The sequence below is a fragment of the Homalodisca vitripennis genome, chromosome 4 (genome assembly GCF_021130785.1).
Source record: "Homalodisca vitripennis isolate AUS2020 chromosome 4, UT_GWSS_2.1, whole genome shotgun sequence".
NCBI lineage: Eukaryota > Metazoa > Arthropoda > Insecta > Hemiptera > Cicadellidae > Homalodisca > Homalodisca vitripennis.
Window position 1 is genome coordinate 44,418,871 of NC_060210.1, and position 26,585 is coordinate 44,445,455.

The following is a 26,585-nucleotide window of genomic DNA, read 5'->3' on the forward strand; positions in this document are numbered from 1 at the left end:
TTGTGGTGACAAAAGTTTATTGGTTTATCAGAGTCAGACAGAGATGAAGCATTGTTTAGTATAGAGCCAGTAAGAGACAATAACCCACAGAGCAGTGCCCCAGACTGCCTCCACTGTCAACATCAAGTGTGTGTTCATGGTCTGCAGGCGCCAGTGCCATGGGAACATCTGGTAGCACACAGTGTGACCCACATACACCAATATAGAGTTCATACCTTCAGAAATATATTTTATTAAAACAACAACCAACAGTACTCACAATATTGAAAATAAGAAAAAAGTTTTATAATGTTAATATCTTAACACGTGCAATAAGTTCATTTAGTTTCAAACTTGTACTAAACATCTCAAAATTTATATGAACAAAATTACTTAAATTATAATAATGATACAAAAACATAATGACGTGGCATATAATACAGTTCTACAAGTGCTAGTCACAAATTAATGTTATAGGCTTAAAGCAACACAAAAACAATCCCTCAACAATATTTTATCCTCAAAATTGTGAAACAAAACATCTGTATTTAAAAGAAATATGACAACTAAGTGACAAATAGAACACAAATATTAATATCTAAAGTACCTTGAGATAAAAGGTGCAGTTTATCATTAGATAATATCTTAAATGGGGAAACTACACCATCTTGATATTAGAGTGTAAAAGTAACTGAACATAAAATATTGTTTTATTAAAAATATTATTGTTTAAATTTAAAATGGTTTCATTCAAATTAATCATTTTTGTTTAGTTAGAAACACAAGACAAATGTGTTTCTTCAATCTTGCAACTTTTTTTATATTTAAATTGAATAGTCAAAATTTAACAGAAAAATAATTTGAAAGCCAAATATGAAGTTTTATATTTCACAACTTAAATGATGATGCAGTTATTCAGGTATTATATCACAACCCAAGTACTTCCATAAGTTCATAATTCCACATTCTTGTTTTACCAACAATAAGTAAAACTAAATTAATAAAACTTTATAGTTTTATAAATTATAAAGTTATAAAACAAATATTAAGTGCATAGTTTTATAACGAATTCATAAAACTATATATATCATATACTCACAGGAGAGACACGAGGAATTAAGTCTCAAATAATAATAGTGAATGATTAATCAGGGCTTTCATTTTTACATATCTTTTCATGTGAGAAATTAATTTTTAAAGGTTTTGGATTTCTACAGCTCTCTAGTATGGAATAAATATTCACCTTTTTGACAATTATGGCCACTTTACAGTGTCAAAGCAGAAATTGGCAACAATACTATATTTTAAAATAATATTAAGATTATTAGATATACATGGTAATATGCAATGTCCAGCATCATTTCTGTAAATTATAATATCATCACCTTTTTGGCTGAAATAACAATAACAATGATTATGTTAATGTTAAAAGTGACTATATACCTGGATATATAAAAGGGGAGCCGTTCCAAAAGACAAAATGGTCAACAAGAAGATAACAAGCAGCAAAGAGGAAGAAGGCAAGACTGGAGGTTGCAAATACGTAAGATGTGGTCCTAACAAAAAAACAATACAAGCATAATATAAAAATCTGAAATTAGAATAAAACAGTAATGTCAATTAATTTCAATTAATAAAATAATTGTGATAATCAAAACTAACGTTTTATAGAACAGAACAAAAAAGTAATGAAAATAATATATGTTTAGTCACTACAAATATTTTGTAATATAAAACAAATGTCTTACTTTACGCCTTATACAGTATGAAGGAAGCCTATATGTATAGTTGTTATTAAACTAGGTTTTCTTAGCTATTATAGTATGAGACATATCAATGTAAGCCTGGGTTGTGGCGCGGTGTTGCCAGCTGTAATGAATTAATAATTAATTATTGGATAATCGATTGAACTCAATAATCAAGCCATTGTTACTGCTAATTTTTACTTCTCATTTATCTTCCTAAAACCTTTACCTTCATGGTTTAAATTAACACACGCTTACACTAAGACACAGAAAGTGACCAAACGGTACCATAAAATTAAAGCATGCAGAATAATCTAACACCGAAGAAAAAACTGATGTAAACAACTGGAATGAACTGAGACATCGTTGAGTCACACAATGTGTAGGAGCATTTCTGGTTCTAATTAATTATATAGGCCTACATAACGTCACAGCTGAATCTGCCTTGTCATCCCGGTCAAGAAAACACAAATCTCGGATCACACAGGTCTCGGAAACTTACTTAGGTCAAAAAGCATACATTTCCAGTCCTTGTCATATATTTCAGGTCTAAGATATTTCCAGTACCATAGTAGAGTTTGTCTTGTTCTGACGAAGAAAAAATATATTTACTTACGTAGGACCGAGATGCCTACTTCAGTTAAAAAGTGCCTACTGAAGACCGTTTAAATTTACTTACTTACTATGTCACAGTTACTTACAAGCTACATATTGCCTTGATGAAAATACTATATACGTTCGATTATCTAGTTCTCGGAAACCTATTTTGGTCAAAATCGTGTTGACATGAGTTTGCCTTGTCCTGATGAAAAAAATACACACATGAGTAGGACTGAGAAGCCTATTATGGCCTGGGGGAAGTCCTACCTACTTCCTATGTACTTTCGGTATAAGGGGGAAAGCCTTATTAAGGTCATGCAACATTCCGTAATAATCATTATTAAAGTTTTGAGTTACACTTGTTTTTTGGACTGTAGCCAGGGAAAGAAAGAATCGTTGAGGCATTTTAGTGTTCATTTCTCTGTTTTTCCAAAAGCCACTGTTAAAATGCCATATCACAATGTCAAGGAAGACCACCAGTTTAAAGTAAATTATGTGAAAACATTCATAACTTTGTTCATTGAGGTTGGTTACATTACAGTGTTTAAATTATATTTACAATGCATTACATGATTTAAATTCTTCACTGGCGCAATATGGAGTAAAATTTATATATTATTTTTTTATTTACTATCTGCATTACACTATTGATCAAGCACTGTTTACTTAATATTTAATCAATTTTAAATGTAAACAGATGTTTTAGCCAATTTCTCGCATTATAGCTAAAGATGTTAACAGCTGTTTAGTGCCAGTTTAATTTGGATTATGAAACGTAAAAAACTACATTTTTTCTGAATTTAAAAATATTTAATGTATATATAAAGTAACTTATGTGAAAACATTCATAACTTTGTTCATTAAGGTTAGTTTTATAACGGTATTCAATGCATTCAATTTTAATTCGTCACTGGCGCAATCTAGAGTAAAATTTATATATTAATGTTTTATTTACTATCTGCATTACACTACTGATCAAGCACTGTTTACTTATTATTCATAAAATTTAAATGTAAACAGATGTTTCAGAAAGTTTGTCGAACTATAGCTGTTAACAACTGTTTAGTGCCAGTTTTATTTGAAATTTGAAACGTAAAAACTACAATTTTTTCTGAATTCCAAAATATTCCAGGTAACTTTTCTTAACTTTTTCTTCATAAAAACCTTCCTCGGATTTCAATAGACATTTTACAAAAAGAATTAACCGAATTGGTTCAGCCGTTATCAAGATTTTCGCTTACCCACACATTTTGCGATTCATTTTTATATTATAGATTATCTGTATTTAAGTTCTTTCCATCTCAATTATAAACAGTACACAATTACAATTACCACAGATTCTTGTTGATGGGGATGTCTACTAGGAAGGTCAAGACCAGAGTCAACACTCCACAGATGATGCCCCACACAATCCAGCGAGCCACTCGGTCTTTACACCCAGAATAAGTCAGCAGGGTGGTACCAGCCTGTACCCCCAGGAACACCTGCACTACTGATGTTAGACATCCTGCACACAAAATATATTATCAGAGCTTACAATAATAGATCAGTATACGTCTCTGGATACTACCCAGTGTGCTTAAGTTTTATTACAAAAGTAAATACAAAAAAATTATAATTTTAAAAATGTAAAATTGTGTACCCCATGATTTGGCAACAATTAATTTTTTATTAAATTTTACAAAATTGGTCAGTTTTACGAAAATATTAAATCTGGTGTATGCCTACCTAGGATGCCCTCTGGATCAAACGGTGCCGTGTGGTACACTGAGCTCACAGTTGGCACCTGGTATAGATGGCCCTCTCCCACCAGTAACTCATCTATGTACCGACTCACTCCTCCCGTACAGTTAGCGTACAGACCCATGTCTTGTATTCCTCCAGCATCAAGATAACCACTAGAATAACATTATAATCCTATAAAATCAGTATAGAATTACAGATATCTAAAACACATTACTGTGATTCTTTTCTGTCGGATAAATAAATGTAATTTGTAATATATTTTCATATAGTTTTTGCATGATGAGCAAGCAGGAGATTATGGTGTAAATACCTAGTTGGGGGAAGGAAAAAGTATTTTTCCGGACATTTGCCATAATTCAATGGTAAAATACAACCAGTAAAACTAAAAACATTACTAAAAATTTAATAAAGAATGTGTTTTAATAATCAGAGATTAAGTGTAAGTTTTAGAATTTCTGTGCACGGAATAGACAAACAACATGGCTGTTGTAATTCATGACTTGTGCGTATTACAATGCTGTTGTAATTCCTTACTTGTGCGTGTTACAATGCTCTAGTACGTTTTGTTTACATTAACCTTGATTGTAGTTACGATAGGTATGTATTAGGTTAGTCATTCACCTAGGATGAGATCAGGTTGCAGATCTCAAAACATAGTGTTACTGATTTTGTATTGTATCACTGAATGATGGCAAATGTCCGGGAAAATCCTGTTTACTTCACAATCCTTTCATTGTCAAAAACAAACTTCAAACAAAGAATAGTTGGGAAAGTTGAGAACACACTGGGGTGAAAGGGTTGTCATTGGAGAGCTCTTCTCTCATTTTTCTGAAAGGTGGCAGGTTAACCAATACAATGGGCAATGCATCAATGTATGTAGTCATGTATACTGGTGGGTATGTTTCTGTATTATACTATATTTAGAGATGGATTTATCATGTAACATATGAATCTGTGAGCTGTGCCACAATTGTAAACAAAGTTTATCCAAAAAGTATTAGACCTAATTTTACTGGGTGATTATTATGTGTCTGTTTCATATTAGTTAACTCTTTGCATGGAATAGCATGGAATGCCTAGTGGTTGTCATGAAAGGGTCTCCTTCCATCTCCATAACCTATCTGGGACGGTCGGTCATGTAATAATTGGTCAGCACAGAGACATCAGATACTTTTCAGACAAACCTTGTATAAAAACCTTGAAGGTGAATCCACTTAAATAAAATTGAGCAGTCTCCTCTCTACAAAAAGACATTACCATCAATAAACAAGTAATTCCACTGAATATTTATTACCAATATATTCAGCGGACTTTATAGCATATTTAAGAATACTTTTAGATATAAATCTTTCCATGTAAATCATGATTATGAACAAATGCTATGCTATTCTTTGTTTGAGGTTTATTTTTGATGATGGAAGGATTGTGAAGGAAACAGGATTTTTCCGGATATTTGCCTTTGTTAAGTGAAACAAAAAATCAGTAACACTATGTTTCGAGATCTGCAATCTGATCTCTTCTTCAGATAAATAACTAACCTAACACAAGTGTCACAACGCTCTGGTATGATTTGTTTATTTTAACCTAGTTTGTAATTATGTGATAGGTTAGTTATTTACCTGAAGAAGAGATCAGATTGCAGATCTCGAAACATACTGTAACTGATTTTTGATTTCATTTAATGATGGCAAATGTCCGGAAAAATCCTGTTTTCTTTCTATGCTATATAAGTAAGACAATTAATCTAGGTTTGCAACAAGGAAGTTACATTCGCCTATTTATCACAGAGATTTTGAGGCACCAGGATTCATTTAAAAAAATTTGAAGACTCATAGAATATCTTTAAAAAGTATTCAAACCACAGAAATGAGATGCAAGAGCCCAGAATACTTTTACAGACTTCATATTCTACTGTATCAAGGCTCTAATGCACTTGATCTAACAGTGATCAGTTACTTTCAAAAATAACTTACACATATTTCAAACTAATAGCTTGCACCACTAAATTACTACTAGAATTTGAGGCCAAGTTGCCATCGAGAGTCATGGACACAAAGACTTGTTAGAGACCTGTAAAAGCACATTGTAACATTGTTTTATTTCCTGCCTAAAAGTATCTTCAACACATTTTATATCTTATAGGTATCTGAAAATCAGCATACTTGATTATTTAGAATAGTTTGGAATATCCTTTTGTCAATATCTGGAGTATATTTTTTTACAATCTATAAAGAAATGTACAGGGTGTTCAACTGTTACGAGGGTAATTCGGAAAGTAAGGTCCGTTTTTTTATTAAAAAAAAACACAACAGATTTTTTCAAAAAACTTGTTTTATTTGATTCCTGACATCGATCACTATTTTTCTACATAATTTCCACTTTTGTTCAAATACTTGTCATAACGATCTACAAGTTTTTGAATCCCGGTGTCATAGAAGTCGGCCGCCTGCGACGATAACCAGTCTTGTTAACCACTTTAACCGGTGACGTCGTGTGACACCACTCCATCGACTGGCGTTTCGTTTCTGGGGTTATGTGGGAAACCCATGTCTCGTCACCCGTCACAATGTGATCTAAAAGGTTATCACCTTCCTGATGATATTGGATCAAAAATTCAAGAGCAATACCCATTCTTCTTTTTTTGTGTTCCTCAGTAAGCAGCCTGGGAACCCCACGTGAGGAAAATTTGCGAAATTTCAAAATTTCAGAAACAATTTCAAACAATGTGCTCACGTTTGGAAATTCTATTGCTAATGAAGAAACAGTGAATCGCCGATCTTCACGAATGTTTTCATCAACGGTTTTCACCAAATCTTCGGTGATCACTGACGGCCGACCCGATCGTGGTTTGTCATGGGCATTTTCCCGTCTATCTTTAAAACCTCTCACCCACTTCCGCACTTTGCTGTCACTCATTGCATTTGGACCGTACACTTCATTTATCTGTCGATGAATATCCGCTGCTGAAACGTTCTTTGCTGTCAAAAACCGTATCACAGACCGTATTTAACAGTCGGCGGGACGTTCAATAGTTTTAAACATTTTAAAAAGCCACAGAAAACAGCAGACTACAACGATTTCACTGCAAATGGCGTCGTTCTGCGCACAATGCATGCCGGGAGTCAGGGCGCATACGCATTTCGCTGCTCGCTTACTGTTAGTCTGGTTAACGCGAATCGGACCTTACTTTCCGAATTACCCTCGTACATAATACATTTATTTTGAGAACAAAGTGGCTATTTATGATAAAGATACATACTTACAGAGGGCAGCCTGGGATTGGCACATAGAACACTAGATAGCTATGCACAACCAATACTGCAAGAACCACAATCCATTGGGGAGAGAGGATCACTATGTCTGATAGTAACTTAGGTGTTGGCTTCTGTCACAAAACAATAATAATGTTATTCGTACGTATATTACTGTGACAAAAAGATTTAAAATTATGTTTATGTGAGAAACAAAGTCATAATATGAAAATGACCAAAACAAAAGGTACTATCATTGTAATACAAGAGATTGATTTAATTATGACTTACTTATTGTAGCTATAAAGTAAGGAAATAGAAAACACTTTCATGAGAGTCTACATAGATAAAGTCTAACAGCTTTTTGAAAGACGATACACAGACAAAGGGGGATAGGTACTGAAAGAGTTATGTTTATAATTCCTCACTCTCAGTGCATGAATTGAATGCAATATTGAATCCCACATGCTACTGTGAGTATAATAAGTACTAAAAGCACAAATATTGCAGACAGTTTAATATTTAGCTATTTATTCAGTGACTATTCCTCTCCTCTACTACATTGGACTTGCACAATAAAGGATAAAACATAGAGTGAACGCAGGAAGTTATTTTATGCTGCATCAAAGTATTCTAACCGGCTAAAGAATAAATAGGAGAAATAAAAAAATGGTGATGGAGTGTCTGGTACTGCGGTGGTTCGGGCTGGTGTACACCTTGAGTATGTTACAGATGATTTCCTAGCCTTGGCTGCGGATTACATTTTTAGTGATTATATGGTGATCTATGCAGGGACAAATTATATTCCCAAAAAGATTTTTCCATAAGAAATTCTATTTTGAATGAAATTATAAACAGTTTGTATTACCAGATAATCATATTTTTAACGATTCATTAGCACCAATACACAAAAAATGTGTTTCTGATGTGAAACATTTATGGATTTCAGGGAAGTTCCTATTTATAACACAGTTTGTATTACCAGATAATCATATTTTTAACGGTTCATTAGCACCAATACACAAAAAATGTGTTTCTGATGTGAAACATTTATGGATTTCAGGGAAGTTCCTATTTATAACACAGTTTGTATTACCAGATAATCATATTTTTAACGATTCATTAGCACCAATACACAAAAAATGTGTTTCTGATGTGAAACATTTATGGATTTCAGGGAAGTTCCTATTTATAACACAGTTTGTATTACCAGATAATCATATTTTTAACGGTTCATTAGCACCAATACACAAAAAATGTGTTTCTGATGTGAAACATTTATGGATTTCAGGGAAGTTCCTATTTATAACACAGTTTTAAACTTTATCCCCATGTTAAAAGCAAAACGTCAGATGAACGATTGGCAGTTGCCTAGTGTGCTCTCTTAACTAATTTATAATTACTTTTGTTAATACTTTATGCTATGTAGTGTTTAACAAAAACTACTCAACCTGAGTGCAACAGTTGGGGTTCGGCCAATAGTGGTGCAGTGCCTTGTTGTTGTTGTGAAAAAAGCTCTCATCATAATGCCATAGTGGCTTTAATTTCGTTACAGAAATTTATTCAAGAGTTTCTGATGTTCATGCATTTTTAATTCATTTAAGGATAAATAAGTGTTAGTAAAACTTTTCTTCATATAGGATAATGTACAATGTCATAAATTTTATTTATATCATACACTTTTGGCTTTGACTTGTTATTGTCACCAGAAATTAAATCTATATATTTATTTTGAGCCTACTTTTTTTAACACCAATTAGTAAGTTACTACCATATTTTAAGAGTATCTTTTTATAATTTATTGGCAAATTTGATTAAATCTAGCTTCTTATTCTTGTTCATGCTTTGTAGTAAATATAAACACATTTTTAATTTTAAAATCTCCTTAGCTTCTTTCACAGAACCTTTATTCCACCCAACGTAACAAATGATGAGAGGCCTTCCATTTAATTTTGAATCGATAAGTAACTTATAATAATTACAATTAAATAAGAGCTTATTTAAATATCTAACGATTGAAATTGTTAACAAAGGTAGGTGAATGACAATAAAAATAACAAGCTCATTCTTTATCAGTTTATGATACTTTAACATTTAGTTTGTTTGATAATGAAAAATGTATGATCCCTAAAAATATGTTCACAAATTCTTTACTTTAAATGTGTATAAACATTAGCCAATGTAAAATATACATTTCCAATAGCATACAGCTTAAAAAATACACTAAAACTTGAAAAGTAGCTGTTTATGTTAAATTTTGTATTATTTATTAAAGAAAGTAAGAACAGAAAGTCGTGAATAATAGGAAGAACGCATAATTATTTATTTTTTAATATAAATAATACTGTTTGTAATAATATTTAAAGCCTTTAAAACAGCATTAGCGTACAGTTGATGTATTTACATAATGTTTGTACTGGAATAATGTTAAATTGTGAATTTGTAACAAATATTCATAATTTCCTTAATATTTATTATAGGCTATAACTCTATCCGGCAAAGTAAAATAAAAATTATCATAGGAAGAAAATACATAAACAAATTTAGGGTGAACTAATTACCCTAATCTTGGGCCTACAGAAATGATTTTTCATGTAAATGTAGGTTTTTCATACTCCTTATTTATGTAGTATCTGATTAACAGCAGCTCTCACACTTTTTCTGAACGTTGAAACAATTAACTAGATTAATAATTAAGAAGGTTCCTCAGTCAAGCTCTGTCTGTTTGGCAGGTGGATAGTTTGGTAACGCATATCTTTTGTTGGCTGAGACTAAGTGGCAGACCGTATGGGCCATGCCCTCAACTAAAAGATTTAAAACAAAAAGATGAGATAGTTAATAAACTAATAAAATTAAATAAATTTAAAACTAGATCTAACAAATAACAGTACAAACGGAAAAATCTGCAAGTTACATATACAGAATTAACAGTTGACCACAAACGCCTCATAGAGGCGACTCAGCTACTTGAGAATGACTTCAAAATTAAACAGAAGTTACAGGGTTAATACTGAGCAATTATCAGATGAACATTTCTCCTTTCAACTACAACAGACTTGCACTACAAGTGATACAACACAGAACAAACATGGTTCCATAAAAACATGCTGTCACTGGCCAAAGAAAATATGTAAGAAATAAAAAAGTAGTGGAGAAGAAATTTGAAATAAGCACAATAAATACAAAAACTGACTTTCACAAGAAAACTATTACTGAAAGTCATAAAAGTATTGAAGATATAATACAAAATAACCATATGTATAGATTGCTCCTAATATCTAATAGCCATGGTAGAGATATGTGCTCTCATCTTCAACACAGACTTTGTGATGAAATATCTGTCACTGCAGTGGTTCGGGCTGGGGCGCACCTTGAATACTTTACTCACTATCTCATCGATTTTGCTGCTGATCACATATCAAGATTTTCTCAAGTTACGCAGTAAAAAGTATACAGTACAGTGCTCTACCTATATAGTAAGTACTTCTGAAAAGAAGGTAATAAGGCAGTTTCACATTAGGTACTGTCATGCTCAGCAGGGTTTGCCTTGAAGGAGTCAGTAAGTCTTTTTATACTTTGAACCCAATGCTCTGCCATGTGTTGTTAAAACTTAATCTACTAGTTTGTGTTGAAAGAAAATAAAAGAAATCACTTTTGATTGTTAGAATTTATTGCATATTCTGTTTGGTTATACTTTTAAATGTAGTTTTATAGCCTTAAATTACCTCAGATAATTTGTGAAATGATTAAATTACTGATTATTGAAATTAGATTTCAAATAGTGACATTATTAAATTTGATTTAATTCTAAAATAACACTTACAAGTGTAAAGTATTAAAGGTTTTTCTTGATCAAAACTAAAGGGTATATACTGCATAGTACCTGTTTATGGTCAGGTGTAGGCCGGTGAGTGAGAAATATGGAGAGAGTGGAGACGAGGAGGTACACCACTCCGAATCTCTGCAGGACTCCAAACACTCGAAGAGAGCTAAGCTCAGGTCCCGCAGAAACAGTGTTTAGCATTAAACCGAGCAGGAACAGTGTACAAGCTCTCTAGGACATCAGTTCCACATCACTTTTTGGTTACTCATTCTACTTAAATTTAAAGAATTACATTTGCGCCATCAGGTGTTTTGAGTTAATATGGCTGAAAATGCAATGTTTTGGCCAAACAGCTATAAAAACCAGTAACTGTAAATTTCGAGATCCACAACCTGATCTCTTTCTCAGATGGATAATTTAACACATAACTTCAATCTAGGTTAAAATTAACAAATACCAAAGTGTTGACACCTAAATCAGAAATCACAACAAACATGTTGTGTGCCAGGTTCATGATATTCTTAGAAAAGGTCTTTTTTGAGATTCCTTCAATAAGTAGCCTTACAAAGCTACTGTAAACTCAAATAGAACTAGGTCAAGGCCTAAATTAAAAAATAAACATTTATATGTAATATTATGTAGAATAATCAGCTGAATATTCTTTCAAAGCTAGACCTTGACCTGCCAATCTATTTGAGTTTACTATAATAGCCTATAATAGTTAAATAAAAGAAATACATGTTTTGATTTATGCTATAGGAGATAAAGATGAGAAAATTCTTGATTCTTTTAAACTAAAAGACAAAAACTAATTCCTTTTTATTATTTTGTTCAAGCTTCAAGAGATTTGTAGAAGCATTTATATAATCCAGTTCAGATTTAATTCTCATAACTTCAGTATGATCTAAATTGGAAGACTTTTACAACATCAATGTCTGATTCATTATGTTTATTTAGTTCCTGATTTTAAAGAAATAGTTCTTCAGAGTTTCAAAAAGGATATATTGCTGTCTTTAATTTACTGAATATTCTTCAAGTTAAATTCCAGTTGATAACCTCATAACTAATTTCTAAAAATATGCTAAGAAGCTACAAATACAACATTTATAATTTTATAAAACAGGGTGATAATAAGCATTTAGGCATTGTGTAGTGTTTACATAATAAACAAAATATTAGAGCTTTATTTTTTAAAATTAATAATAACTAACCAATAAACAAAAATAATTTTTGGAATTTTAAATACTTAAACTAATTAAATCATGAATTCAGATACCAATTAGTTTGAAATAAAACAAAACTTAATTCACATTACAACTGGTTACAGCCTATTGCAGTTTACAATATATGATAGGAAGGATTATAAGAATTATATTATAAATCAAGGTAGTCTACCAAGAAGTATTAAAGTATAAATAATTATCATAAAACCAGCAGAGGAATGCTAAAAGATACAACAAAATAAATAGCAAAAGCCATAATAACAAAAACATTGTGTCATCACCGTACAATTATTCTTAATATTTACAATTGACATACAAGTGGAAAGGGTTAAGAAACCTAAATAAACAAAACTGTGGTAAAATTAAAATCATTAACTATTTTATTATTATCATTTTTATGAGCGATTATTATAGTTTTGATAGAAGAGGTTAAATTTCAACCCTTGAAATATAGCGTTATACTTAACGAATGCAAATATCCAAAATCCTATTATCCTTTCAAACTGTCAATAACAAACGTGTGAGGAATTTGGTTGCCATATACTATTTATGAATTATAAAATGAAATTTAATTATTTATTCCTCAATTATAACAGAGTATCAAACATACTATAACACATACTCACATGTTCCTACATCTTAATAAAAGAGCTACCTGATAAAAATGTCTCAAATTCTACACACAGGAGTCTTACTTGTAGAGTGTTCAAGAACATGGTGTATCTGGGGATGCCTCTTTTGAATTGTGAACGGATGGATATTGGAATACATACACCCATAATCCACATAAACCTATAAAAAACAATACATATAGAAATTGAACATTCAAATTAGTTGCTTTGCAACCAAGATAATATTTTGTTAGCGAACTTACATATTGAGAATACAAAACTTGAGGATTTTGCTTACGCTCCACAAAGGAAATTGAATTAAATGAAAGCTTTTAAATTTGAATCCTTTAGTAAAGTAATTTTTATATAAACTATATGTTTATTGTATACTAAATATAATAAAGTTGAATGGTACCAGGGAAAGAGCACATCTGCCATGAGTAAGCCATGCCATGTGGCATGCTCCAGGAACCAGTAGCCTCCTGCTCCGTCATTGACAAACACCATCAACACCAATGTTATCCTGTCACAAACTTGTGTCAATGTTGTATGATTAGAGATTATAATTATTCACATTGGTTGAAGATTAATTTAAATAAACTTTAATTTTATATATCAAGTCCTCGATTTGAGGTGGAAAAACCAAAACATTTAAAATACCTCACAATATCACTTTTAGTTTGCAGGGAAAACATTCCCCCTTTGCACCTTAGAAATATATAAAAACACTGTTTTAAGACCTCATAATATATAAGGGTCATCAGGAAAGTAAGGTCCGTTTCACGGTAACTACTCAAGTGGTGAGGAACAGCGCAATGCTGATTTCCAGAATGCCTTGCGTACAAAATAACGCCATATGCAGCATAATAATTGTAGAGTGCTGTTCACTATGTGAATATAAGATGTTCAAAACAATTGATCAACCCGCCAACTGCAAAATATGATCAGTTACCTGGTTTTTTACAGTAAAGTGCGTTTCAGCAGTGGATATTCATAGACAGATAAGTGAAGTGTATGGCTCTAATGTGATGAGTGACATAAAAGTACAGAAGTGGGTGAGAGCTTTCAGAGATGGACAGAAAAATTTTCATGATGAACTGCGATCTGGCTGGCCATCAGTGGTTATGGAAGAATTGGTCAATGTTGTTGATTTAAAGACTCGTGAAGATCGGCGATTTCATCATTAGCATTGGAATTTCCGACCATAAGTAAAACAATATTACACAAAATTGCCTCTGAAAATTTGAAATTTTGCAAATTGTGCTTACGCTGGGTTCCCAGGCTGCTTACTGAGAAACACAAAATAAGAAGAATAGGTTGTGCTCTCTTGAGGTTTTGGTCCAACATCATGAGGAAGGCAATACACTTTTAGAGAACATTGTCACAGATGATGAGACATGGGTTTCTCACATAACCCCAGAAAAGAAATGCTAGTCATTAGAATGGCGTAATATTTCACCAGTTCGTCAAGGCCAAACAAACAATCTCAACACGTAAGGTTATAGTGACCATGCCGTGGGCATATACTTCTTATAAACTCCCACACAATTTACCGTTGTGCTGCTATGATCCCACCGATGGTTGCAAGCCTGATACTTTAGTTGCACGTACTTTGTAGTTAAAATTAGACAATTTTGTTATGAAACTTGGTTTTTGTGATAATCCAACATATTCACAAATTAAATAAAATAAAATGTATTAAAACCATGCGTCTCACATGTTGTTCATGAGCTAGAAATATATTTTTTCCTATATACCAGATAATTAATCAATAATTCCGTTAAATCATTAAATAGTCAAGAACTGTAACTTGAGAGTAATTTTTGGCAGTTCAAGCTTACCACCATGAAACGTAAAAGATATCAGGGTATATATGACAAAATTAGATACACACAAAACAGCATTAAATGATGCCATTACAAGTCTGCAATACATAGATTTATTGTCTTCACTACTGTATATATTTACTTGATGAAAGTAATGAGACTCACCCTCTGAATGTATCAAGTGATCTAACTCTTGATCTTTTAGGAGTTCTACCTCCATCATTGTCCTGAAAAATCAAGGGTAATAATAACAGTAGCTTATACCTTTAAAGTGTTATAAATGTTGTCAACATAGACAATATATCTCAACAAAAAGTCACATTTACAGAGGAAAATTCATGATCATAAGAATCAAGTGTAGACCTTGTTACTAATAAAATGAAGTGTCAATAAAACTATGATTATGATTTTAAATGTAGCCTCAAAAAGTGTTTATTATAAGTAACAAAAATACACTTTTGAAAACTTTTATAGTTTTATTTATTCAAAGAATCCATCTTCAGGTACTTGTAGGTTAAGGTCAATAAATCATTTAACCAAATTGTCATACGTTTTAACTACTTGGAGCTAAATTGTGTATTTAATTTTTATATGTGATCAATTTATGTGATATGACACTGGCCATACATCCACAAACATCGAAAACAATCTTGAAATTAATTCTAATATATTATTAAACGACAAAGATTTTTTTCTATTAACTTATTATTTGATAGACTTTTAAACAATATAAATAGATCACATATAAATATTAAATTCAAAATTTAGCCATATTGAAATTTATGTCAATTTGGTTCAATTATTTTATTTAACTTAATCTACAAGTACCTGAAGATGGATTCTTCGAATCCCAAATGTATATTGTATACATAAAAAACTACAAAGGTGTTCAAAGGTGTATTCTTGTTACTTATATTAAACACTATTCGAGGCTACATTTCTAATCATCATCATATTACTGACACTTCATTTTAGAGCCAGACCCATAGATTAAACTGAAATCTTGCACAATAATAGACAATTATTTTTAATCTGTGGCGAATGATATGATTTGGGAGAGGCAGCTGTTTGATACTCTAATGTGTCAAAATGGAAACCTACGATAGGTTCGCATCCTGGCTGAATTAGAGCAGTTTTTATCAGAACTTTTTATCCCACTACTCCTGAAAGATCAATAGACTTTGGAGAACAAACAAAGTTAGGATTAAAAAGGAAAATACTAAATTTATTGTTCCATTACATTGGAAACTTTACCCATTTTATTACCTAGCCTATAATTCCATGTTTTTAAACTATAATGTAATACAGCCACAAATTTCCTATCTTTCCGTATGTTGCCACTTTTATTTTTATTATTATTCTAAGTTACGATAGTTATACTAAACCATATTCCTTACTAAAACTGACTTGTCTCCTAATAAAAATTAAAAATTGCTTGTAGAAACAATCAAACACAGAAAATCTTTCAGATCCTGTTTTATAATTTTATACAAACACTCCTATTTATGAGGCATACAGAACCACAGTTTCCTTTATCCAATTTTCAAAAATGTTGGGAAAACGTAATTTATTTTTGAAACAAAATTGTTTTTTAATTTACTTAAAACTTTAACCATAAATGTATCAAGAATAAAAGTATTTAAAACCCCAAAAACCTTGTTATAATAAAATTACTGAAATATCAACAGAATGTTTGAATTAATAAGACTTTTGATTTGCAAAAATGTTTTGACACGTGACACTTTGGAATTGGAGTTGCCTAGGAGTTGCAGTTAAATTAGGATAAAAGACATTTTGGTTTTGAATATTAAATACGACACTAGATCTGGTTTGTAGTAAAAGACACTTTGGAACTGAAGATAGCTTTTAATTTAAATTTTAACATATAAAACAGATGTTTAGGAACTAAAAACATATTGTTTTCAATAGAGAAATATGCTAGGAAACATTGAGAATAAAAATCTCAATTTAAAAAAAGTGAATAAAGGCTACTTTGATTCTGGGCGCCTCATATGGCACAAAATATTTTTCTCTTGAAATAAACTTTTGCATACACAAATATTTGCTAATAAAATTTGGGTTATGAAGAATTATGAAACTAAAAAATGAGAGCCAATAGTGATTATTAAAAAATATAGTATCTAAAAAGTTCAGTTTAAATCATAGTTTGATAATATACAGTAATGTTTAAAGTACATAAAACTTATTTGGAGAAAAGGTTTTGAATACTCACCCCATCTTCTTTATAAAGTTTACGAAGAGAGATGATAGCAGCCAAAACTGCTAAACCCAGAAGGAAACTGACCACTAAAACTAAAGCTGCAAAATAATAAAATAAATATTAATTGAAAAATTCAAAAGCATCAGTTTTAAAACTAATAATTTTTTTACACTAGTTTACTACTGGAAGACAAATTTATAAAAAATATTGAATAAAGCTCAATTTTATTGTGTAAAAAAACATGGTGAGACATATTTTGCTTCAGCTGAAATTGTATCATGGGTTAAAAACAATCAAATGATAATTATTTTTGTTTTAAAGTACAATAGTCCAGATTACAAGTTTTTAACCTATTATATTATGTGATAGTACAATAAAAATGAAGATTGAATGAACAACTTAATTTAGTCTTGATTACAATTTCAGGTTCAGATGGTGCAATTAGGTTTCTTGCGTTTAACTTTCTCTATTTTCAGGAATGTTATCTGAAAGTATTGTGACTACAAAAGTAAAAAATCATTAACACACAAAAAATGATTAAAACCGTAATAGCACTGACTGGTGTCTAGTAATTGATCTTTAACACCCTATCAACTAAGCATGAGTAACTAACTAAATAACTTCTTAGTGCAGTTGATGCATAACAAAATTGTGGTGTTTGGTCAGTTACAATTGAAAACTTTAATACAATATTTTTATTCATAAAGTTTTAATCATTTTGCCAAGTGCCTACTGTAAGATGAAAATGAAATTAAAATGCCTTTATTCAAGAGGCGGAGTTAGGGCTATTTAGCCCTCTCTACCACTCAACCTCAATTTAAGATGTACTGTTATTAAATATAATTCAATAAGAACAAATAATAATAGTTCACTTTCTCTCAGAATAGTTCTTTCTAAAATACAATTTTCATATTGCTGCCATTTGAAACAATCTATAAAATTTGTAAACTTAGATTATCTATCACAAAAATGTAGGTGAGACCAATCATGGTCAGCTCTCGTATTATTTATTTAAAGAACTATTATTCTGCAGTCAGTTAACTAAACGTTATGTGCATAAAAATTATATTATCTCTAGATTTTTTATGTCATACTTACAAACTCATTCTTCAACAAGCTTAGTATTGTCTATCATTGCATAATTTTAATTTATTAAAAAAAAAAAAATTAACTTCTTTTATTTTATTGTTACAGTTGAAGAAATTGCTTAAAAGCACAAGCGTTAGTTATTTTACAATATACACTTTTTGTATGTTGTATATTCAACATATTAAAATTAACTAGTGTTTCTCAGTAGTAAACATGTAAATAATTTTAAAACCTTCCAAAGATGTAGAGATTTATAATTTGATTTTCAAAATCACAGTCCAATTTAAAATTAATTAATGTTTTTAATAAGTCAGTTCATATTGAAACATGACACAGTGCAGTGCCATATATATTTCTTATAATGTAAACTCTGTAAAACAAATTTGAAACTAGATTTCATTTAATCATATTGAATTGGGTTACAAGGGGAGTACATTGTATTTAAAATAGTTGAAACATAAAAAATGGAATAAGCATATTAAATGTTTTCTAATTTGTAAATAAAAGATCAATAATGTAAATAATTGTTTTAAACATTTAAAATATTTTAAAAGTTGAAACCCAACATTATGTTGTTTGAAATATGAAGTTTCAAAAACTAATAATCCAATAATCGAATTTTAAAAGATTCAAATTTAATATGTAATACATCCATAACTGCTGTTACAACTATCCAAAACATTAGCTTTTTATATTAAAATGTTATTTTGACAAATACCGAGGAATTTCATGGTTTATTGGTTATAAGACCATTGGTAAATATTAAATGCATAAAATACAAGCTAATAAAACAATATTTACATTAAATGAACTTTGAAACATTATCTTACTCAATTATGTTTCTAAAAGCTCCATAATTTATATTCTGATTAAGTTAAATTTCTCCATATGGTACTAAAATTAAACTATTAAAATTAATGAGAACTGTTATGAACTGAATTAAAAACCACATCAAATAAAAATGTGATAATGAAATTTGTCCAATATCCAAACCAAAGACAACAATCAAGAATAATGAAAAATATATACTTTTTAAATTCCTAATTGGAAAACATTTTTGATCATTTATTGGAGATACATTTTAATCTAAATTTACAGGCAAGTTTGTACGTTTAATAAATGTGAGATGGATGACAGTACAAAAATGGAAGCTACAAGCTGTGGTAACTCAATGAACAAAAAAAAAACTGGTACATAGGTGCATTGTAAAGGCAAGAAGAAAATGTGAAGGATAAAATGGTTGCTAAAACAAAGTATACACTTACAATAGTAGATGTTGACAGGAGGGCTGGCAGTGTTGAAAATGCAGTCAGAGTTGTTATGTATGAGATCATATACTCCAAACTGTCCCACACTAGCAGATGACACTTCACACTCCAGTAATCTGTACAAGCAAACGATACTTGAATTAAACTATATCTTGAATATACAGTGCAAAAGTTATATTTTTTTTAACAATAATGATGGCAAACTTCCAAAAAACTTTAATTCTTTCAAATTATTCTCTTAATAAACTCTATAATTTTACATTAAAACATAGTAGTGATTTCCAAAATTTAAATTGCATAGATTACTGAACTCCATGCAAAAGGGAACTGGAATAACTGCAGATAATTTAAGACTAGAAGTAATAGAGAAAGTTCTATGCTGGATTTGTGAAGTATAAAACCTCTAGACGAGGAAAGGTAAGCAGGAATTTCTAGACTTTAATAAGACACAGTAAAATCTTATCTTATATTCTTTATTGTAATAGATTTTTATAACAGTTTAAAATAAAGTCCATTTTAAACTGTTATTGAATGATTAAAAGTAGTATTGAACTAGTAGTATTCAAAACTAGTATTGAATGATTAAAAGTAGTATTGAACTAGTAGTATTCAAAACTAGTATTGAATGATTAAAAGAAGTATATATATTATATATATTCTAATTTACACTAGAAGTATTTAAACAAAGAAGGCTCATTGAACTAACATTTTCAACTGATACTGAAGATTAATTTCATCTTTACTGAACAAGACCGAACAACAACTTTAATGAAACTGGCCAAAATTTCAGGATTTTTTATGAGAAGAGAGAACAAAATATGGACAAAAATATTTTAGTAGCAAGAATTTTGTTCCCAATAGTTTCTGCTCTATTTATAACCTGATATCTACCAGTAAATGTATTAGATAATACATGATGAAAATATACACAAACTCTTACCATACCCTTATATCTTTTATCTTCCCAAAATAACCATTTTATTTTGTTCAAATTTAACTACATTTTTATTTGTATGGGACAAACCCTGTTACAAATATAAGCGTACCTGGTGTCGTTGACAGCTATAATGTTGTCGGTACGGGAGTATAACCGCCATGATGTCGAGTGTTTGGTGTTGATAGTGAATACTCGATGTTGGTGAACCACTCCAGTCAAGCTATAGGGGCACTGAATAACATCTAAGTGTTAATACTTAATTATTCTGCTACTGAAGAGTAGTCATTTACTGTAAAGATCATTGAGTATATTCGTCATGATGTTGATGTGCCACAGGCAGTCACAAGTGAACAAAACCAAATCAAGGATAAAAAAAACTGAACCAATGACCTATTTAGATTATGTTCTGCCATCTGTATAGGAATCATCTGTAGAGCTAATCAAAAGTTTATGACATATCACATATAGCTTCAAATTATATTTTTGACATAGTTCAGAGTTCTACAAATAACTTTTAGATTTATTGAAAATGATAGGGTATACAAGCAAGTACACTTGGTAGTAACTTTTACTCAGAGCTTTAGTACTGAATAGATCTCTCAAATGAGCGTATTCATACTTTTAGATTAAATAAATAAATGTTATTAAGTTAGTCACCCTTAAATACGTTGCATTTAATTAATGATCAATACAGTGTGATGTTGGTAGATAACAACATTAGTTTCTATAGCTTTATATTATAGGCTTATTTTATTACTATTCAAATATTAAATATTAACTCCTAGTTGATAAGATGATTACAAATAGCTAATTAAACACTTTTTATTCAATACTTTATTTCTATGCATGCTATTTACAATGAAAGTAAGTCAATTCACAAATAATGTAGATTTTTACTTTAATAAAAACTATTTATTAAATTATTTTTGCAGTTTATTAAATTTAAATTACAAAAACTATATAGCTTTATACTTTTTTAATTTTTCCTTTTTTATAGTTTTTGTGTCATTTACAATTTAAATATATGAACAACTATTAAAACATCCTATAAAACAGTTTGGAATGATAGGCATATCATCAAATGATTTAATTCTGTATTAGGGTTTTTGCATTAAAAAGTAATTTAATATATATTACCTAGAGGTTACCCGTTCCCCTTTTCACTGTCATCTAAAATCCCCTTATTTTCCCACAATACAATATGGCAACCCTACATGAAAAAAAAGGGGAAATGAGTTTAGTGTAAGTGTTAAAAATTGTCACTGTAATAAATATATTTTCTATTGTATGTTATGGATACTTCCATCATAATTATATTTTCAATACTTTTACCCATTGTGCAAAATAACACAATATCAATTATTTGATGACCTCATCCAAAATTAATTTTATTTGAAGGCATAATTTATTATAATCAATAGCTCCTAACATTTCATTCTAGTTATTTACCAGAACTAATCTTTTGTGAGACTTATGAGGTGAGGCTCCCCTGACCTAGTTCAGTGAATAGCACAAAGGAACAAAGGTCAGCTACAACAAAGTCCAAGGTCAGAGGACTGTTTTGTCAGCTTTAATCTTTGTATATTGAGCTATTGCTACATTAACTCTCACGTTGCTTACAACCTGTAAACTCACCTGATGACAATCAGCTGACAAAGAGTACAAGAAGACCTGAGGGATGAAAGATGTGACATTCAGGTAGGCTTCATCCACCTCCAGTGCTGTCAGGTCCAGCCCTCTCCAGACACTAGAGTCTGGTTCCTCTGGCCACATGGTCAGCTGACACAAGAATCACATGGAATATACTAAATGACTAATCGGGTAATAGCATGCATGGAAGGATATAGGGTGTTCCAAAAATATATCAGATAATTTCAGGGCTTATTGAGAGTTAAAATAATACCTCTTTCACACATGCAGGTGTAAGAAATAAATTATCTGGAGGGTATATCCGTCCCGAATTGGATATAAAAGAACTGTTATCACTGTGTTCATATCAATACATTCAATTTGCCACTAAGAAATGTTTATATAATAAATGTCTCATGTACAGTACAAAACAAAATTACTCTTTCGCAATACATCTTGTTAAGATTTACTGTTCAGATAAATGAGTTTAAAATTTAAGGCTCGAAGTATAGAAGCTAGTACAGGCGTATATATGAGCCCTACAATGACTTTAAAAACTGCATGTGTTTTGACTAATAAGGGATTAAAACAGTTTAACCTATCCCTTAGTTGATTAATAAAAGGAATGATTTGTACTATTTTTATCCAAATTTTATGAGCTAATATATTTCTGAGGAGTGCATTGCTTAGCACATATCATACATGAATTATCTTATTTTGCCACCTAGAATATGTCCTGAATTCTCTGACGCCTATTTCAAAACATGTGATCGACATGAGATTTATATTAAATTATTAATTATCTCAAAATAATAAGATTAATTTACTGTGTCTGAAAATAAACAACTATTACCTTGTATTCCAACAATTCGAACCTCGCTGCTTCTTTTCACAAGAGAAAACAACAAAAGTGGGCCAACCACTTAATACATGAAACATACCCAACTGGACTGAATTTACATAACTACTGGGTCGGTACAGACTGTCACAAGTAATTACTTTCAAATCACAGATACTGCGTCATTTAGGAAAATATAACTTATCTTTCATGTATGCACATTTAAAATACATACAAAAGTAAAGGACTTAACAATATGTAACTTAAATTCTTCAGCTGGAATGTTTTTGAATTTGGTGAAAACTGCTTAGTTTTATACTTTTTTCATCTTTACACAGCAATTGTGCAGTAGTTTGAAAAGCATATAAAAACCACATAATTATTCCTTTGTTCTCTATACTCTTGTCTACATTTGTCAGTAAATAGATACAAATTCTTCACATAGTGTTGACATCGGTGTTATAAGGGTTAACACAATTAATTGGGATTAATAGTTATAATTTAAGAGGCATTTAAAAATTACAAACTTTAACCTGAAAACTTTAAGGAAGGGTAAATAACTAGTCATAATAAGTTATATGCCTAAGGTGATGCTCCGTTCAAAATTTTAATCATGTTAAACACTGAATTGTGCAGTGTTATTCTTCTTTAATGTACTTTCTTTATTTGAATTCTTTCAATATGCAGACTGTGAAAATAAAGAAAGTCTTCAGTTTGTATATTAAAAAGACAAATTTAACTGAAGAGGAAAAAATTTTCAAATAATAAAAGGATATTTAAAATAAAAATGAGATGAAAAACAAAATTCTTATGTAAATTCTTATACGTATTTAAAATAAATGAATTGCTTTATATAATTACTGACCTTTATTCACTAAAGTTAACACACAAGAGATTGCGCTCACGGTAGTTTGCCGCAATTTCGTAAATTCTGTAGTATTATTATGATTAACAATATCAGCAACTTAAAAACTCCTTTTATCTCATCTCATCTCCGCAACACCTTGACATCTGTTAGTCTTTTACTCACTTTGTTTTTGAAACATTACAAATTTTGCTGTCCATTGCACCCAATATGGCAATATTTCCTGATATAAACGTTTAAATTTATGAGAACAAACAAGTTCAATTTTTCATGTTGTTTTTTGTTATTAGACACATGTTCTATTGAAGTTTAAACAAATTTTGGATTTACATGCTTAAAAAAGTACATGCTGCAATTTGCTCACGCATGACCTCGTGCGTAGTCTAAATTTTGCACCAATTTGTGCAGTACTTGTAATATGTTATTTATTGACAAAGTTTCAGCTGCAAATAATTTAAAGTAATATATTCTGCAATATATTTAGTAAAACTAATCACAGGATTTTTGAGATTTCCTATTGAAGGAAAACAAACAAAATAATAAAAAAGTAAGTGTGATCATATTGCCTTCACACGGCTCTCTTATCCTGGAAGGAGACAATCACTAAGAGATGAGGTGAGGGTTGTGAGATGTTTAGCTCTCACATGTTAATTATTATAATTATATTTAGTGAAGTGTATAAATTTAGAATTTATATAAATGATGACATCATAATTATATCCAATAGAAATCACTTAAAATACAACACTTTGGAACACAGCATAATTTAAATTGTGTTTACACTGCAGTGATTATATTTATTGTGTCTGTGAATTATATACATACTTTTTTTATACAGATAAAATATTTGTTATTTATTTCATAAATTGTGTGACATAAATAACTAAGGTAAGCAATACTTTAAATTAATGCAAGAGATAAGTAATGAATTACCTGCAACAATTTAACAAAGTCCAGAAATTGAATCAAGTATTCTGACAACTTTTTAATACTGATTAACCAACCACTTACAGAAAAGCAGGTCAAAGATAACATGCTACTTACCACACTTGTCCAGGCAGATGCCGACTAATAGAAATGAAATAGCAATAAAATACACTTTGAAATAAGAACTTTGGAGGAAACGTTCACAATGGGACTCATTGAGAAATTCTCACCCTTGGCTGTCCTTCGCTTGTGTGTGGAGTCCAGGCAAATTAGCAAGCAAGTCACATGTATTGTCAAAACTCAAGGTCAACCTCTGAAAACAATAACAAAACTGGTTTTTAGCTCTAGACTATTGTTGGAGTTGTTAACATTTAAAATTTACTTGAATTAAGATATAACATATTGACAGCAATTGTTTTATATCGATAGAGGAATAGTAAGAATTTATAAAAGAAATTATTATTGTTATTCAGAAAAAATAATTAATATAGCAGAGTCCAACAGCAAAAAGTCTGTTTTTTATAACTTTAATGTTCTTTAGCTTTTATCAGTTTACTACTTCACAAAGTAAATCTAAGATTTGTATTAAACAACAATTTAGTGTGTATTAATAGAATTGCAAGTCACCAAATGTGAACAAGAACAACTCATGTTATTCAGTTATATTTATCAATCAATAACATATTATTTACTCTATTAGAATTGATTGATTTAAATATATTTGTTAAATATGTTTGTTAAATATCTTTACTTAAACAAATATATTATCTGAAAAATGTTAAAAAGGATTAATTAAATATCAAATATATTTTAGTTGTCCAAAAAATCATCTTGTTTATCAAAGTAAAACTAACCAAAGAAACAAAACTGCCTTTGTACAATGTGACATTTTTATTGATAACATATTAGCATTTAATTCAAATTATTTCTATTGAATTTATGTATATATATATATAATTTCAATAAACATTTCAATAAACTTATGTGACAGATACGGCCAAATACAATATAATTGAATCGTAAAAAGTGAGGGCTCTGTGGTGTAATGGTAGCACATTCACCCGGCAAGTGAGAGATCCGGGTTCGAGTCCCGGCGGAGCAAGTACTTTTTGCGATTCAATGTTTATTGAAATTAAATTAGGCTATTGCCACTTATACAAATTTTTATATATATATATATATATAAATAATTCATTTATCTTCTCAACTTGAGTAATTAATGTAACATTCAACCAAAAGTTTTAATTACAAAATATAATATATAATGAATACAAATAAAAAGTTTCTTATTGGTAGATATTTTGAGACAAACTTTATATACATCACTTTATGGAGTGAGACATTCACCGGAATGTAAACTGGAAAATTAGTTTAATGTTGACTTTCTCCACATAAGATATGTGATAATTCCAGGTAGAATTATACAATATTGTTACATTATAGATAGTTATAAAGTACAGTTAACTAAGCTACTGGCAGTAAACAATATTTATGTACCTGAAGGAGACTGTGTGCTCAGGTGACTGCAGAATCTGGATCAAGAGTATTTGCTAAGGCGGTGCCAAAGTACAGTAGAAAGTGGTTGGCCTTCCTACTCAGCACATCACCTGAGGCAGGTGACACCTCAACACATCATCCCTGCCCATTACATTAAACTGGCACCATTTGAGGGTAACACCGAGATAATCTTTCAGTAGTAAACTAAAAAATAAAATGTGTTCAGGAATTTACACATACTATTTTTGTTATTTTATTAAATTATATGATTAATATTAATTAGTTGTAAAAATTATACAGGTATATCAAAATCAAGTTTTTAAAATTCATCAAAATATATATTGAGTAGAGTCTTCATTTTATAGCAATTAAAAAATCTACACTTAGATGAATTAACAAGCAGTACATTAAAAATGGCTATAAATAAGCCACCTTCGAGTTTATAACTGTATATTTACATAATTGCACTGAAATTCTGTTTTCAAAAACATGGAAATTATGTAAAATATC

General features: G+C 30.3%; 1 protein-coding gene across 3 annotated transcripts; it reads right to left on the reverse strand.

Moving 5' to 3' along the window:
• Positions 1-26,303, reverse strand: LOC124359243 (heparan-alpha-glucosaminide N-acetyltransferase). 3 transcript variants are annotated; one of them, XM_046811830.1, is made up of 15 exons: positions 26,076-26,303; positions 24,809-24,891; positions 21,955-22,098; positions 20,429-20,550; positions 19,380-19,498; positions 17,038-17,123; positions 14,970-15,031; positions 13,394-13,501; positions 13,063-13,159; positions 11,205-11,375; positions 7,334-7,455; positions 4,053-4,222; positions 3,657-3,831; positions 1,423-1,535; positions 1-215 (listed from the first exon to the last, which is right to left on the reverse strand). In XM_046811830.1, exons 3-15 carry the CDS (start codon positions 22,090-22,092, stop codon positions 34-36), a joined length of 1,665 nt encoding a protein of 554 aa, XP_046667786.1. In that variant the 5' UTR covers positions 22,093-22,098; positions 24,809-24,891; positions 26,076-26,303; the 3' UTR covers positions 1-33. The 3 variants fall into 3 exon arrangements, with proteins under 3 accessions (XP_046667786.1, XP_046667785.1, XP_046667787.1); XM_046811829.1 differs by having other exon boundaries at positions 24,696-24,891; positions 26,076-26,302; XM_046811831.1 differs by lacking the exons at positions 24,809-24,891; positions 26,076-26,303 and adding an exon at positions 22,802-23,120.
• Positions 26,304-26,585: the final 282 nt, after the last annotated feature.